The 18,144-nt window shown below is 38.6% G+C and overlaps 1 protein-coding gene across 1 annotated transcript; it reads right to left on the reverse strand.

Annotated features, from left to right (window-relative positions):
• Positions 1-9,925: 9,925 nt before the first annotated feature.
• BIO2 (Radical SAM superfamily protein) lies at positions 9,926-15,197 on the reverse strand. The gene is made up of 6 exons (XM_078585061.1): positions 14,923-15,197; positions 13,562-13,741; positions 12,175-12,281; positions 11,876-12,081; positions 11,618-11,757; positions 9,926-10,393 (listed from the first exon to the last, which is right to left on the reverse strand). The coding sequence occupies exons 1-6, from the start codon at positions 15,112-15,114 to the stop codon at positions 10,085-10,087; spliced, it is 1,134 nt and encodes a 377-aa protein (XP_078441187.1). The 5' UTR covers positions 15,115-15,197; the 3' UTR covers positions 9,926-10,084.
• Between the last annotated feature and the right edge of the window lie 2,947 nt (positions 15,198-18,144).

Below are 18,144 nucleotides of genomic sequence, written 5' to 3' on the forward strand. Positions count from 1 at the left end.
ACGGTTGCGGCGTGTATGTGGCAGAGGTGTTGACTTCGGTTGACTGTTGCGGTGTGTCCGTAGCGGAGACATTATCTTCGGTTGATGGTGGCGGCGCGTCAGGTGATGATGCGTTGGCATCCACGCCACCATAAACCTGCCCGACCAATTGGTTCACTCTCAAATGGAGGACCAACAGACCCGGTTCGGTATTCTCACCGGTCCTCAGTCCTAAATGTCCAACCCTAATCCTAAGCATATATACTTCATATATGATTCATATGTTTAGGACATAATTTTTGGTTCTAGGTTCAGAGTTTTTCATTCCATCCCATTGGGCCCATTACTGGGTGTGTATAAGCTTCCATTTGAAAATTTAAGAGGATACTAAGAAGTGTGTGTGAATATTAGGATTGATAAATCTCTATTATGATCACCAATATAGTCCTTCCTGATTCTTAAGTCCATACTTCCTTGCAGATATATTAATGATTTTGGGTTATAAACCTTGATTAGATGCTAGGAAACCCCCTTTTTATGCAAAGAAAAGTTCTTTTTCAATAGCACAAACATGGTGCCGGGTACGACGGATGAGCATAAAACTGCTATTGCCTCCATGTATCAAAATGTTATTTTAGTTGATAATTCATTATGAAATTGTGCAATTATGCTTCTATTTATGATGAAATACCGCATTTACATGAGTTATGCATTGTAATCCCATCATGCATCATTTTATGGGTTTAATGTGTTTATTTTCGGATACTAACCCCTTTTTACTTTTCTGAAGTCAAATGGTTATTTCCCACATTTTTGGTGAGTATTTGGATGCAACAGAATAAGAAAGAGATCGCAGTGTGGATACGATGTAAAGATGAGGAGGGCCAGACGCACCCTCTACTTTAGTCTAGAGCAAAATCAGGCTTGCAAGTGTTTAAAGGGTCATCGATGTCAATTTATGATGATCCAGGAATCTAGGAAGTCAAACCCTTCAATTCCCTGTCAGTAGGGAATCGTGGTGAGATCCGAGTCTACTCCAAGCAAAGGTTAAGTTCAATCTGATTAAACCTCTATTCTTCTTCATGATTTTACATATTTAGGAATATAGAGGACTGATTTCTTGATATAATGGAGAAAAGTTGGAGTAAAAAAGACTTGGAATAAGAGAGATGTGAGGATTTAAGTTTTGGAGAGAATTTCCCATATTTCTTCTACAAAAGATTACATGAAACGATGGTACATTGTATTATCCATGGATAATGGAGTGCACCACAAAGTCTGGAAGGCACATGGCATCATCTGATCGATAATAGAGTGCTCCGCAAGGTATTGAAGGTACATGGTATTATCCAATGGATAATAGAGTGCCCCGCAAAATGTCCAAGGTACATACCAATATCCAATGGATTTTAAAATGTGCCCTGTAATTATAAAATACAGGACATTGTCAAGCTCAATTAGGGTGAGACATTTGTCACATCGGGTGGAGCATTTGATTAAACGGCCCAAAATTCTTCAACTTGAAACGTTAATAAATTTTTTATCCACAGCTCTGATTGGGTTGAAATTTTTAATGGCAGCTTTAATTTTAAATGCTAAAATTATGATTTTGAGCTAAAAATATTTTATGAACTTTAAAAATGACCTCTAACCCTAAGTAACTCCAATAAGAACCCATATTTTCTCTCTCCTTGTGGCCTTTTGTTCTCCCCATATAAGCAGGCTACCAGAAGGTGAAGGAGAGGTGCAAGGCCCATTATCTTAATTTTTTCATGCATAGAGAGTGTCGTGGAAGCAAGAGCAAGTGAAGGATTGCGAGAGGAGCATGCCTAGCATCACCCAGCATAGGAATGGTGCAAAATGGGTTTGTGTGCAGGTTTGGATCTGGTTTTTCATTTAATTAACTTCCATGGATAATTTAGGTGTTATTCCTCTTTTGAATTAGTGTAAATCATCATTTCAATTCAATTCGACATCTGAAATCATTACTTCTTGTCTCTCTTCCTCATCTCTCTTTCATTTCTCATTTCTACCTTCAAATTCTCTCCAAAACCTTTTAAATGCCACCACTAATATTTATTTACATAGTAATTACACTCTCTTATTCTCTGACACCCTCTCAACTTCCATAAGTATTCATCTCTCACCTTCAATTACCTTCATATAGTTAGAAGATATTGTTATCTCTTCACTCAGAACTTACTTAACCTCATTACCTAGGTTTTGTGGGATCATGACCCTTACATACTATACTACATGAGATTATATATGTGAATTGCATGACGCTCCAATCACAACAACGACGTAATTAAAACACTAAAAATTTGAGTTCATCAACAACCTAGCCTAGGAGTTGTGCTCAGAGGTCAAGCCAATCGTGCCCTAGATGCCACCCATGGGATTTTATAAATGTAAATGTTAAGTTTTTGGAAGACTTTATTGGTATGGGATGAGCATAAATATCCTACTGACACACAGACTGACTTGCCTACACCCATGACACAAAGCATAAAGATAAAATGATGATACCATTGCAGGTCACGGATGAGTCCTTAGGTTCTAGTAGCTCATTCATGTTCTCTAAAGTTAGCACCACATGGAGCAGATGCCGTATTCACACTCATTGAGTTTTATCATAGACTTCTGTGAAGGACACATCACCTAGGCAGGACGTCATGCACTCCTACTTCTAGTGCTCCACGCTATACACCACTTGAGAGGATTGTCGGGCACTAGGACCCAGCATACGGAGAGAGCTGGCATTATGAGTCTCTCCACATTATGGCTATGATGGGCCTCCCAGGGAAGGTCCTACCAAGTATTATAGAGTGACAGGTGCAATACTATACTACATTGGTGACAAGTGCATTGGCCGTATGGTTCCCCTCTTGGGACTGGTGGAGAATTCTGGTAAGGCACTTGACATTGCACGATGTCTTTTCTTACACTCTAGGGACACCACCGGGAGCATGATCCTACATGAGGCATATCAATTAACAAATGGGAGTCGGATTTTACAATGATATTGCAGAGGTTTCACTCCTCACAAAGGAGCGAGCCTTCATGTATCGCCATAGCCTCGGTTGATGTATCATTTTGAACTCCATAAAATATGGAAAAAAAAAAGATTATACTCGTGTGATCTCAAAGGGTACCACCTCCACCAAAGGGGTCTGGATTCCCTTTTATCTCACCATCCACATTGAGCTTGAGAGACACCATTTGTGATGGCTGCCAATGGACAATATGTAGCCAAGTAGTGATGTGGGTCAAAGGAGCCAGGATGCCCCAGGTTCAGAGAGCCTCACATGTGGGTAGTGAGCATCACACTATAGGAAAGACTGGGTGATGGATTTATTTTTATATTTGTTCACAATCAATTGTCTGATATCATATTTGCACTGCCAAAGAGATATGAGCTATATCAAACTTTTAAGAATAAAACCAAAGCATTTCAATCATTGAATCACATTGCGTGGAGTTGAAATTAGAATCATTATGTTCTTGAATGAGTCATCTCAAGGCATGTGGTGCCATGAATTTTGACATTAACATGTAGTCTAAATGACTTAGAGTATGGTTAATCATCAAATACTAATCCGTCATTCATTTTTTACTGATGCATAATGGTGAACATTGGAGAATACCTTCACTGATATCTCAAACAATCTCCTCTTATATTGAGAGTGGATGATCCCATCTTGATCACTCAACCACCTTCGTGTATTTCTTCCAATGTATGAGCTAAATTTAAATTCCATGTTTATAGACTCATACGTCTAAGTCATAACATGGACATCCATACATAAGATATCATTGGTGACTCATGTTAACAGACCATTGATATAACCATGACATGAATCAAGCTCATTGATAGTTAGGTAGAATACCTCATCAATATCAACCTCAACCACGGCATCATTCATATGGTCACTTCAATGAACTCTTTTTCAAAAGAGAACCACTATCTGTCCTTTGTATCTACATGTTAATGGCCACAGGACCAGCCATAATTATCATCTTAATAGAACCATATAGTGCTATTCCGGATAACTCAATGTCCGTCTCAGGTATTAAATGAATAGGAATTTGTAGAATACTCGACTAAAGACTACTGATCATTGTATTATGATCATATCATAATTCACAAAGTCATTGTGAGCATTCATGGGCTTTTTAATGAAGTAGCTATATCTCTACGATTTTTAATGAATTAAATTTTCAGATAACATAAGCAAAAATAATGATAATAAATCAGCCATCCTCAAACTGTTTAATAAAATCCCTAAAATATTTTGCAATTTTTACAAGAATTTTTTAACTTAAATCAGTGTTTTTTATTTTTTAAAAGGAGAACAGAAGTCGTTATCTAGGTTTTTAAGCTAAAATTAGACTATTTAAAGTGAATAGAGAAAGAATGAGTTCTTAATATTACCCAAGGATGTAGCTATATCTCTATGATTTTCATTTTGGCCCCATAGGATTATCAAAGGGAAAGAAAAATTCTTGTTTCAAAGGAAGGGAGTGAGCTATGATTATTGAGTGGCAATGTGGGACCCTTTCTTGTTCTTTTCAGCAGGCAAATGCATAGATTTGTCTCTCAATCACTAGAAAGGCTCACTGGCGACAAAGATGATGGCCAGGAGAGAAAATGGATGGTTTTTCCCATTTCCATTATAGAGGCTTCAATAGTTGTGATTAATTCATAACTGTGGACCCTCTTAACTAGAGGTGGTCCTCCATCCTCATAGTGTTACCCTGTCCACCGCCGGTGTCAGCTGTTGCCTTCAGATTTGTTTGTATCAGCATCTAACACCACTGATTTTCTGCCTGAAATAAAAAGGAATAGGCAATCAAGTACAGACATTGCTCTTGGTGAAATATTTTTTAAGAAGACTAAAGGTCAAGATGAAAATGTATCATTTCAAAAAGGTCTCATTTTTTATTCCCTAAAAGATGCAATCCACGGGCCATGATTAGTCTCTATTCTATTTGCCTGCATCCCAGCTCACATTTCACGAAAATCTAAAAGTAGTTAACTCCAAATAAAAGAATTTTAAAAAATAACAACTATATAAAAAATGTGTTCAAACTATCTCTTCAAGGTATGGTATGCTGTCCCATGGTCTTTGGCTATACATGTAACTAGTTTCTTCTGTTACAGCAGTTGCTGCTGCTATTGTGCTTTGCTATGATTCAGCCGTGGATGTTGCTATGTCTGGCTACACTTATCTTGTGACTGCTGATGGGGTTGGTTCTTCTTGGTCTGCAGTTGCTATCACACTTGGTTGCACCTGGCCTACAAATTTCGCAGGCTTTTGACTGTTGTGACTGTTGATTGCCACTATTTTAAAAAAATTAGTTTGCCAAAAAAATTTATTTCAAATATGTGCCCTCTTAAAAGGCTTCAAGAAACATCAAAATCCTCACAAACATCACCTCAAATGTTACAATAACATGGAAATGGAGGTATATGGAAAACTCAAAAGACTTAGGGCTCTGCTTTATTTCTTTTTAAAAATGTCCAAAACTTTATTTATCAACACCTTCCCTTGTAAAATAAAAATTTAAAGTCTCATAAACTTAAACAAAAAGCTTTAGCATTAACATGGAAATGCAATGAGAATTCATAAAAATAGCAATATTGACTTTTCATGACAAATGATGATTCAATACCATCTAGTAATCATGCTGAGTCTAAAAAATACATAAAAACTAGTAAAATGAGCTTGGATGCATGATTTAATTTTGGTATGTATGTCACATAAATGTTAATAAATTGACCTATTAATGTCCTGAAAGTAAAGTTATTCATTTTGAAATTAATAAATTAGTTATTTATCTTTGTTCTTACACCTTCTAAATTGTACAAAAGTGAAATTTCTGTGAAACTAGCTAGAGTTTTTGTAGAAAATAAGTTCAAACCAAATGATAATGTAGATTAAAATTCTCATTCAACCCCTATAATGAAAGCATATCTAGAAGTGAGATCAAGATGAGACATGGATCTAACTTTTGTAAGAAAACTTAGAAGTATTAAATCACAACTTTAAGTTGAATACTTGCCATTATTTATGTTATGTCTTCAATTTAGTTGCATGCAAATAATCATAGAGGATTCTAAACGAAATATAATCGAAATTAATTACACTTGAGATCTTTAATTGTTAAAATTTTTAACCATCAGAAGGATAACTGAATCTCTTTATCAATAGTTCATGAAACATTAAATTTATGAAAGCATAAAAACATTATACTTATCAATAGTTTATGTTCTTGTAAGGGTAAAAGTTGGAGGCGTCTTCCTAATGTACTGTAATAAAGTGTATTTGTGGAATCACCTGAACTTCGTCCCATAGAGTATGCATACTCTTTTTTTGCCAAAATCCCAAAATTTTCCATTGATAAAATTAGGCACCTTTCAATTATAAAGTGTTGTATTTAAGATTATCGAATAATATCAAAATACCTAAAACTAATTCTAATACAAGTCTAAATACAGTCATTCATCTCCCTTTATTCATATTTGCTTCAAAATTATTCAGATCACACGTGATACACAATGTAGTCTAGGTGCACATAAATATATCTGTATAATTAAGGAAAGGAAACTTCATATCACATATATTGGAAATAAGTCAAACTATGCTTGTATAGTTTTTTTCAATCCATCATTTGTTTATAATAGGGGAGAACTGCCTCACTTATTAACATACAAATTCATATAATTTTGGTGGCATTAAAAGTTTCTTTTTTTGTAAAACGGTTTTCCACCCAAGTAGGATAAGAAATACACTTTAAGATATCTTTAGAGGAACAAACTAGAAATTAGAGAGGCAAAGAGAATATTTTATTAAAAAGTACCTGTATATCTTCTCTCATATATATATATTCGATAATCTGTGGGCCACATCTAGTAGAGAGAATGTCACGCATTTCTGAGACTTTGGTCCAAGATATTTATCCAAAGCTAATCTTATGATTTGGTAAATGATCATATTAAATTTTAATCACTATTTCTTGAAAAATTGTAAAATCTATTTCATGTGTTTTTAACCATTTTCACATATTTTTTATTAATTAATTAAATTTTTCGTCTTTTATAACTACTTCAAATTTTAAATTCACATAATATTTGGTAAATAAATAAATTTAAAAATAAGAGCTCAAAAAAATATAGAATATGCATTTAGTTCAACATTGAAATCCATATAAATAGAATAGCCTTATTTAACATTAAAATTTGTATTTATCAGTTTAGTGGTCAAAGGATAGGCAAAGAACACAGGTTGAAATAGGATATGTATGTTTATTTTTACTTTTTATTTTTTAGTTTTTTTATTTTATTTCATGAACCAATATATTCCCATCTATATAAAGAGTTTGAAAATAGTTGAAATATATTTTATACAGATTTGAGAAGACCCCTAGATCTTATATAGATTACTCCTATTACCTAGATACTCATAGTCCACGCATATCATACTAATAGGCCCCAAATTTCTCATGTAGATTAACTAGCCTTTAAAAACACCCTAACAACGTTGTTAGAAACACACTTGGTATTCTAACGACATTTATCCCAGTCGTAACAGCACGCAATATCAATGTTTGTACAATATTAATGGTATCCATAGGTGTGACAGCTGGTGCATGTTTTCTCACTTTTGAAATTGGTGTTGATATCTCTAGTCCTCTCACTCAACATTGCAAATCACACCTCCACAATAAAGTGGTGCTACGTTTCCACTTTTTGAGGCTTGACAATTTTTCAAGTCCAGATGGTGAGTTATGTTATAATTCCCATGATACGTTGGATTCATTTGTCCATTTTTTATCTCAGTTCTTCAGCTATTTCTCTCACTAAAATATCTTTGATAAATATTCAGCTTCAGGTTAGTCACTACAAAAAACCCCAATTTCATTTTGAATATAATTTTGATTACCAGATATAATTTTTAATGTTTTAATAAAGTTATTTACATTTCATTCTGTCATTTTTATTAGTCTTCATTAATCTCAATAAGTGGATAAATCAATGAGAAATGCAAGAAATAAAAGTATATCAAGATTGAAAGGATTATACCTCAAAAAAATAAACCAAGTTAGAACAATATTATAACACCCATACAGGGAATGATGGACCCATCTCATGTTCCAACATTTTTTCAAAATATCTGGGGTTATACCTTATACTTAATTTTTGAGATGACCATTCATGAATCAAAGGACATCAATTACCAGAGCATCAACCTATACCGTTAACTAATGATTAGCTTTGTGGGATTTGATATTACATCAATATTTCAGAGGTATGTGAATATAAGTAACTTAAATGTGCGAAGATGAGACAGAGTAGCAAAATCCAACTTCATGTCTTATTTTCTTCCCTAGTGTGAGAATATATGGCCAAATTCATAAGATAAAAAAAACACCAAATAATTTTACCAATTTCTACTTAAATTGATATGGCAAAATTCCAAGTGGTAGACTATGAATTCTTCATATTTGTTCTGATATATCATTGGTAATGAAATTGGGAAACTTCATATTCTGATTTTAAAAACTTTATAATTCAGATACAATAACTCCATTTCTTAGAATGCACTTTATTATTTATGATAATAAAACTAAAATATTAACTGTTTCTTTAAATGACAGAAGAAAAAAATTGAATTAGATTTTTAATTTTCATTTTACAGGAAGAAGACAAACCAAGAACTCATTATAACATTTAATCAATTCAACTAAAAACATAGAAATGGTGAACTCAACCTCATAATCAGATTTTATGAATTTAATCCGCAGTAATTTAATTATATATTCTCCTATTTCGACAAACAGATACAAAAGCAGAAAACTTTGATTTTATTTCGGTAGTTATATTCATAGAAACATGAATACATTATTACAAAATAAATTTTACAAAAGAATTTTAAGATACAAAATTCGAATTGAAATTTGGAAATCCATATCGACAGTAATATATCAATCTAGTTTCAGTTTTCAGAATTTAATTAACAGAAATAGCAACTGATAGGTCCCTTTTCAATTTTCAGAACAATGGAATGATACAGAGAAATTTAATTTATTTTTTACCTTCATAATTTGAGCAACATATCCAGAAGTAGTTAATTTATTCTTTCATTTTTCTGAGTTAGATTGTTAAATGGAAGAAAAGTGCTTTTAATTCAATTTTTGATGATATAATCAAATTTATTTTTACCCAAATCTTTTCATTTATTTGTACATATGATATTATATTCTTATGGCTGCACCGCAATGTGTCGCAGGTCGACATAGTACACAATGTGGCGACATTGTAATAATGTATTCATGTTTAGATCTCTGTTTGGTGTAGAGAGAGGTGAACAGACTTTGCAGGAATCCCATGGGTCAACGGTGTATTTATCATTTTATCCCAATTAATCATATATGGAGGATCACCTATCTCGGGACATCTTACCCACTTTTTCTCCAAAAAAGAGAAGAGAATAAGGAAAAAGATGCTTTCTTTGTGGATTCCTTTACTTCTAAAGTTCAAACAGTACAAGAAAAAGGGGCGATTTTGTGGATTCAAACAAAATTTTTTAATGAAATCCGCAGCTTCCAAAGAATTAATACACTGGTGTCTGATGCAACATTAAATGTATCTTAAGGTTTTTATTATTAAAATAAGGGGAAAACAGAAATTTTGCCGGTGTGGAGCGACGACCGAGGCCATCCAAAAAAAGACCAGCATTTAATTTACAAAAAAAAATATCTAAAACAAGAAAAGAACAGGGAAACCGATTCTGTCGAGTGGGTCTATGGATTCAACCACAATTCTCCAGTGTTTTAATGTTGCATCAGACACCAGTGTATTAATACATTGAAGGCTGCGGAAACCCGACTTCACAAGAGTTGATATATTTGTCTTATGGGTTTTCATAGTCAAAAAAGAAAATGAAGAAAGAAGAACAAATTATGCTAACTTGGAGGACTTGAGTGCAACTACAAAAAATACCACCTTATCCCCACCAATTTAACCATCGTCAAGCATGGGTTCAGAAAGTCAACGGAAAACGAGGGGACAAAGGAGGAAAAAGATGCTACCTTAATGGGTTCAACCACAGCTTGAGGCTGCTTCAAGAGCGGGGGCCTCTGCTGTCGTTTCTGGTAGGTGGTGAGAAAATGTTGGAGGCTTCGGAACGAGTCCGAGGAGCTTGAACATGAGCTGGTCAGCGTCGAAGTCGTTGTTGGGTGTGGTGAGGAGCTTATCCCCTGTGAAGATTGAGTTAGCGCCAGCGAGGAAGCAGAGGGCCTGCTCTGGCATGGAGAACTTCACCCGCCCGGCAGAGAGCCGCACCATCGCTTGGGGCATCACGATGCGTGCAGTTGCAATCATCCGGATCATTTCCCAAATCTCCACTGGCTGTTATGAAATGCCAAACTTTGATTATTAGAGATGCATAAAGAGATGAAGATGACAGTGATGATGGTGAAGTACAGGTGTATGTGGGGTTCAGGGGCTTATATATAGTGAGGATTGCATTTTGAGGGAATAAAGAGAAAGAGATAGAATAAAGCATTCCCAGAAGAGGGGGCAGAGAGAGAAAAGTTTGAGAAGAACATTTGACCAGAGATGAGGAGTTTCGAGAGAAGAAAAAAAATTATTACAGAGTAAAAAATCTTTGGTGCCAGAGAGAGAAAAGAGTTTGACAAGAGCATTAGGTGCGTTTAGAGAGAAAAAGAGAGAGAGGGGAGAGATTGTAAACATGAGGTGGGCTTGGAGTGAGAAATAGGGAGAGAGAGAGAGAGAGAGAAACGTTTTACAAGAACAGTTGCCAGACATGAGGTCACTGAGAGAGAGAAAAAGAGAGAGAGAGGGAGAAGAAAAAAGTCAGAGAAGATAGGTTGCCCAGAAATGAGTTGCTCAGGAAGAGAGAGAAAAAATTGCAGAAGAATGGCATGAGGCCCCCAATCTGTGCCCCAGCAGACACGCGCCTGGGTCTCCGCAAGTTTAGCCGCGTGACAAATGGGCTTTGATATAATAGAGGGAGGGGAAGAAGAAAGAGAAAGAAGACACAATAGAAATGTCTTTTGAGGCCTCGAGAGACTGAGAGGGAGAAAAGAAAGCATTCCCAGAGGAAGAAGCCTTAGAGAGAGAATGAGGAAAAAAAGAGTAAAGGTAGAGCGTGAAAGAAAGAATTTGAGAAGAAAGGTTGCCCAGAGACGAGCGGGTTAGAAAGCTAAAAGAGAGAGAGAGGTTAGAAGAAAAGCTTCCCAGAGATGAGGGGGATAAAAAGATAGAAAAGACAGAGGTGAGCAGAAAAGTTGCCCAGAGTTCAGGGGGTTAGAAAGGTGAAAATAAGAGTTTCCCAGCCATGAAGTTGCTTATAGAGAGAGAGAGAGAGAGGATAGTTTTCCCAAAATGTGGACACATGGGGAGGGAGAGAGAAAGAACAAAACAGAAAAAAATATGCCCAGAAAAAGGCTTTGTGAGAGAGACAGATAGAAAGGAGAGATCATACAGAAATGAGGATCATACAGATAGAGAAATGTGGAGGCTAAGAGATGAAAACATGATGAAGAAAAAAGATTCCCATAAAAAGGGGCTCAGAGAGAAAGGGATGTATTTTTCGACGATCAAACTAACCTTTTGATCTTGAAGGGGAGTGCCCTTAACTGGCACAAGAGCATTGATTGGAACGCTCTCCGGATGAGACGGTAGGGTGGCCAATGTGTGCAGGAGTCCAACACGGTCCTCCTCTGCTTCACCCAACCCAATTATCCCCCCTGCCAAAGGGCCAGGTTATATTGAACAGCGGATCAAACCACAGTGCCAAGTGTCAAACAATTGAAAGACTTTAAATTAAAGCAAGGATGAATTATTCGAATTTTAAGAGAAAATTACCAGAACAGACACTAATGCCCGCCTCCCGGACATGTTGGAGGGTTTCCAGCCTCTCATCGTACGATCTTGTGGTTATGATGTTTGGATAGTACTCTCTAGAAGTGTCAAGATTGTGATTATATGCTGTAAGTCCTGCTTTCTTGAGCTCCTCAGCTTGCTGCTTCTCTAGCATGCCCAAAGTACAACAAACCTCCATGCCCATCCCCCTGCATCATTTTTTTGGACTTAACGGTAATGGTATAATTATAGAAACCGTAAATGTAGCTAGGACTATACTGAATTTAATCCAAAGAGCAGACCTTATTTCTTTGACGTATTCTAGAATCTGATTGAAATTTGTTTTCCGGCCTATTGTATCCCGCCAAGCAGCCCCCATACAAAAACGTGTGCTACCAGCATCTTTTGCCTAGGGAAAGTCAAGGCATAACTCTGATATTACGGTTCTGAAAATAATAGTGAAAACGGACATTGAAGCCTAGGGCAACTATCAAAAGAAAAACGAATTTATGCTCTAGTTGATGCTAGGCAGTGGGCTAGTGCAATGTTTCTCATAAAAAACTCTATACCTCATATGATCAACAACTGCACAACCAAATGGGAGGAATATTTATTTCATTAATCCTTCGTCGATGAGTTAGGATTTGATTTCCCACAAACAACAAAAGAATTATGTTTCATTTCTCAAGGGTAAGGACTACAGGGCCTTGTTTTCATGTTGATTCTGCATAAACGATGCTGTAAAATAAAAAAAAAAGCAACATTAAGGGCAGCACCGCGAGGTTGGCACACTACAGAAATATCTCCCTCGAAATGAACTATGATGCTAGATATATGGCAAAGTAATGTATCTTCTTACTCTATGCAGCCTGTATCTGTCTGAATATTACTTAGATGGATAGTAACGCATCTATGTGGAAAAAAAGGATGCTGAGTAAGCATGGAAAACGATGAAAACAGAGGAATGAGAAAAATAAAACATTTTTATACATTCAAAAGACAAATCTAACTCGGAAATTGAATTTTTCTTACAAAGAAATATGAGTAAAAAATTAAAACAGAGAGAAATCATACTCCACGAGTCTTTTTTTTTTTATTTCTTTCTTTCTTGATTTTGGTGACATCATGAGTTCTAAACAGGGCCATCACATTATATTCATGAAGAAGATTGTAATGGATTGAGATTAATTTCTCTCTTCTATTCTCCTCTCCTTATCCTCATCTCTTTTCCCCTCTTGTCCGATCTCTCTTCTCTAGACCTGGTTCTTCTTTCTATCCTCACCTTTCACCCTTTCTCCTCCTTCTCAAATTCCTGAAAGAGTTGTTGCATTAAAAGAAGTCCTTGGCCAGAGCTAAGCCAGGTGTTCCAAGAAAAGGTGATCATCTTCTCTTGCTTGTCCAATATAAATAATAAAGTGGAGCGGATATGTTTTCTGTGAGGAAGAAAACCTCGTGGGAGATAAATTTAGTTTTCCTAAGCTGGGTTTTGAAGTGTCGACTTTCATTTGCGTAAAAATTGAACTTATGTGAGTTGGATAAGGCCCAGAGGCACACCTAAACGCAAGGAAATAAACTAATGAAACGTACATGTTTAGGATCCAGTCAGACATAAACAGCTCCCTCTTAGGAATAAACTTGAACCATTACTCTGGCACAAGGAAGATCTATTTTCTATCCAGGAAAAAATACCTGTTTTGCTGCTTCAATAACATCATCCTTGGTCATGAGCTTTTGCGCTTTCAACCCTGTGTTGTAGCGAGAAGACTGTGGGCAGTATGAACAGTCTTCACTGCAGCCACCAGTCTTGATAGATAGAAGAGTACACTGTTGCACTTCCCTAAACCTGTGTGTGTGTCTATGAACTTGAGCCTAAAAAAGCAACAGTAATATACATCAAAGATAGGGAAATGTCAAAGAAGAAAATGCAGTTTCAACGGAAACAAAAATCAAATTCCATGTGGAACTAGCTTTTTTTTAAGAAAGATAGGAGATATCGCACAAAACCAGTGACCCTTTCAAATGTGGAACTAGCTTTCCTAGTTAGAAAACTCTAGTCAACGATGTATATCCACTCAAATACTGGATGATCAGATTCTGAACCTGTTGATCTGAACAGGTTCTGAACTCGTGACCTTGACTCACAGACTGAACCTGTTGATCAATCACCCACACGTGTTTTTTTATTTAATTCAATCTTTTTTATAAATAACTGATCAAAACTCCAGGCCCCGGCCGATGAAAAGGGAGAATGCAAAAGAGTCAACACACAACCTCTCAATGACCGTAATCGCACCATCCTTATAAAATTTCTTATCCATTCTATGTCATCAAGATCCGCTAAGACGAAATTCAGACAAATTTTGGTTTAATCATTTTGACATCGATAGAATATTGAACAAGAAAGGAGCAGGCGATCTGAAAATCTATATCACATAGAAGAGTATTTTATTATTCCTTCTGAAAATGCTACATTCTACAGTGGTTTGCGAGATATTAACGATCAAACAGGCGACAAGGAGTATCACGGTCTTTGGCAAAATTCACCTGGTAGGGTACAAGGATCAACATTTCAGGGTGTTGGCATCATCTTCCTGCCACTGCATAACCTTTTTGAGATAATGTGCTAAGAGAATTCCGAGTGACAGATAAGATGCAGCCCCAAAATGCAAGTACCGCTCGCAAAAATCGAGAAGATTGCAACGGATAATAGCACTTTTATGACGATAATTCATTTATTGAATGACCCGTGTTCGCCTATATTCTCTGCTTGTGAAATTCAGCTAAATTTAGAGAGAGAATCAGAGACGAAGAAGCAAGAAATTCAAGCGGAGTAAATGCAGTCCCAAACTGGAAGTATGGATCACAAAACCCACAATGACAAAAACCCGTCATGAACGAAACCAATAAAAAAATTACCCATAATTTTATTTTTATAAACAGAATAATACGTCAGATTCCCCAATCACACATCGACAGCCTACATTCTCTGATTAAGAAATTCATCCAAATGTAGAAAGAGAAAAGTAGAGGAGAAGAGGCGAGAAACAAACCCCATGAAAAAGGAGATCGAGGATGGGCGAATCGTATATAGCCTTGACCTCGTCCTTGTGCCAATCATTCCTCGGCCCCTCCCGCATCGTTCGTTCCGCTTGAATGGCGGCTGGAGACGCGGCGACAGAGCTAAACGCGTAGATCATGGCCGGTCGCTGTAGCCTCCCCCGAAGAGATCGCATCAACATCATCTTCTACTCAATTTCCTCCGATCTCTTCTTCTTCCTCGCGAAATCCTCCGCTGTTCTTCTCCCACTCTCCCAAACAAGCTAGAAACTGACTATATATCGTTTTCTATTATTCCTTTCTGCATAGTAAATATCGATATATAATTATCCGTTTTCGAAGAAAAAAAATCAAACGGGTTATCACGTGGCACGATGTGAACCGTCCGATTTCAAACTCGAAATGGGCCTACTAAAATCGTGACCGCCGATGTCAAATAAAGCGGACCTTTATAAAATCCCCGAATATTTGGCTTTTCTAAACCTCAACGGTTCTAATTCCTTTATTCTGTAAGTAATCCAATCCGATGACGCCACGTCATCCGCTTGAGCTCCTGACCGTCCGATGTCAAACAAAGTGGGCCTAGATTAAACCCCAAAATATTTAACTTCTTTAAACCTCAACTCTTCTAATTCTTTTTTTATAAACAATCCAATCCAATGACGCCACGTCATGCATCTCAAAATCCTGACCATCATATGATTTAGATATAAGCTGTCAGTTTTTGTTGAAAAATATACGAGCTCTCTACCTTTCTCTTTCTAACTACTCCGAAGTCGGCGATTTCGCCGTAACTTTCACGTCCGCTCTTGGAACGAGCTGAAACCAGTCTCATTGGATTCGGAAGGCAGCAATCTATTGAAATCGACTCAAAAAGCGCCTTAAACGGATCAGTATAGCTCGTTCTAGAGGCATTTCAAGGTTGAAGGTGAGTTTTCATTCCCGATTTTTATTTTCCGCAATTTGGATGCTACAAACAGCGAAATATTATCAAACTTGGATTTGAATTGATCGTCTTGAGAAGCAGAGCAGGAAGGTATCATTAGTTTTTTAATTTTGTATTCATTATTATGTAATTTGTGGTTTTCTTTCTATCGTCTTCGCCGAAAATTTCAAAACAAACCAGCGCGGCCCGCAATCCCATGCGGGCCGCTGACTCAGCAGAGTCCCCCAGCTGGCCGCCTGACGTGTTGGACACGTCGGGCAGCCAGCGGGACCACGCGGGCAACCCATCTGACGTGTTTAACACGTCAGATATGGGTCGCTTGGGCTCACCCCAGCTTGGATCCATCCAGGCCGTCGGAGATGACAGCCTGGATGGATCTAGCGGCGTCAAAAAAACAAAAACCAAAAAAAATAAAAACGTCAAAAAAACCAAAAAACAGTTAGAATTGTCACCGTACCCTGCTATCATTACCGAAGGCATCATTTGTCCGACAATCCAGACCCTCCACGGCGACACGTGTCGCGATAAGGACGGTCTGATCGATGGACCCTGCGATTGTTCAAAAAAACTTACCGTTGGCGGTCAGCTTACCGCGGCCGCCCACAATTTCTGACCAGTCCACGCCGTCAGGGTCATTAACGTCTGACACGCCTCATCCGCCTGGCATTTTTGACTATTCTACAGTCTCTCAGCCGCTGGACTCAGCGCTGGAGCATGGGATGGACGGACAGGGGATGTACACGTCACCCTGTCCGTCTGGCCTAGCCCATGTGGACGCCACGGTCCACTAAGTCAACCCGGGTCGACTGCGTACGTGGCGACCCAGCGGGAACTGGCCGAGTCGACCTGGTCGACTCAGCCCAACCAGCCACAATCGACCGGGTCTCGGACTGCCGAGTCGACCTGGTCGACTCGACAATCCAAGGACGAGTCGACCCGGACTAATCTCCTCCAGTCGACCCGGTCGAACAGGCCAAGACTGACGGAGTCGACCGGGTCGACTCAGTCAACACCGACCGGGTCAACTCGGTCATACATGAACGCGTCAACCCGGTAGACTCGGACAACATGGTTCGAGTCAACCAGGTTGACCAATCCATCCCGTCCCATCTTGACCACACGATCAACGATGGCCGACTCGATGTAGTTGACCAGGTCAACCTCGGGAAGGTCAACCAGGTCAATTCGAACATCCCTGAACGAGTTGACTTAGTTGACCAAGTTGACCAGGTTGACCATCTGGTTGACTTCGTCCCCCCTACACGTCGGGAACACTTAGTCAATATTGACCGAACCAACTCGGTCAATATTGACCACGACAGCCGTGCGGACTCCGCTAGCGCGGATCGCGAGGAGTTGGTTGACCCTATGGTCAACGTGGCCCGTATTGACCCCCCGGTCAACACGGATCACGTTGACCCCAAAGTCCACATTGACTGAGTTGACCATTTGGTCAACTCTCTATCAGGGTTGACCACTACCCATGTACACTTTGCCCACCCTCATCAGGTTGACTGCGCGGTCAATCTAGTACACATTGAACATTTGGTAACTTCTACGCCGATTGACCCGCCGCGATCACCTAGAGTCAACTTGGCTGACTCTGTCAATCCTGACCAAGTCAACCAAAACGACTCTAGAGATTTATCCGGATCGGTTATGGAAGCTCGAGACCACATCACCCCGGCCCACGGGCCCCCCTCCACACATGCTACTATGCCTTCTACTAGCTCGGGATCACTCCCGAAGATGACTTGGGCAGCGAGAGTGGCAGGCGCCCCACACATCACATCTACTACCTCCATCCCAAAACCTACACTTCCCCCTCTATATGTTCATACGATCCCCACGAGCAGTTACATTGATTCTGAGGGTTTACGCTTAGTTACCTTCTCCAAGGAGGAGGTAACGCGAATGGCAGTGCCATTCGCCTACACACTGATCGGGCGGTTCGCTACGAAGCGGCCGCTTATAGATGACATCATGAGAGTCTACGTAGCGCCAGGAAATTTCATGGGACCGGTGGTCATTGGAGCACGGAACCACAGGAGCGTATTTATTCGATTCGAGCTAGAGGATGACTTCCGACGAGCTTGGAGCCGCACCACATGGACGATCAAGGACTCCACGATGCATACGTACCGCTGGACAGCCGAGCAGATAGGGAGCTCACGAGACCTATTTCCTCACTCTGTCCCGGCGTGGATAGGATTTCCAGGCCTACGACCGCATTTATTCACACCTACGGCCTTGGAATCTCTTGCTAGCG

The sequence above is a fragment of the Wolffia australiana genome, chromosome 13 (genome assembly GCF_029677425.1).
Source record: "Wolffia australiana isolate 7733 chromosome 13, ASM2967742v1".
Taxonomy (NCBI): domain Eukaryota; kingdom Viridiplantae; phylum Streptophyta; class Magnoliopsida; order Alismatales; family Araceae; genus Wolffia; species Wolffia australiana.

Coding starts and splice junctions, on each gene's coding strand:
- BIO2 (XM_078585061.1), bottom strand. CDS start 15,114: ATGATGTTGATGCGATCTCTTCGGGGGAGGCTACAGCGACCGGCCATG. Junction 12,282..13,561: donor TTATTGAAGCAGCAAAACAG/GTATTTTTTCCT, acceptor GACTTTCCCTAG/GCAAAAGATGCTGGTAGCAC. Junction 12,082..12,174: donor GAATACGTCAAAGAAATAAG/GTCTGCTCTTTG, acceptor AAAATGATGCAG/GGGGATGGGCATGGAGGTTT.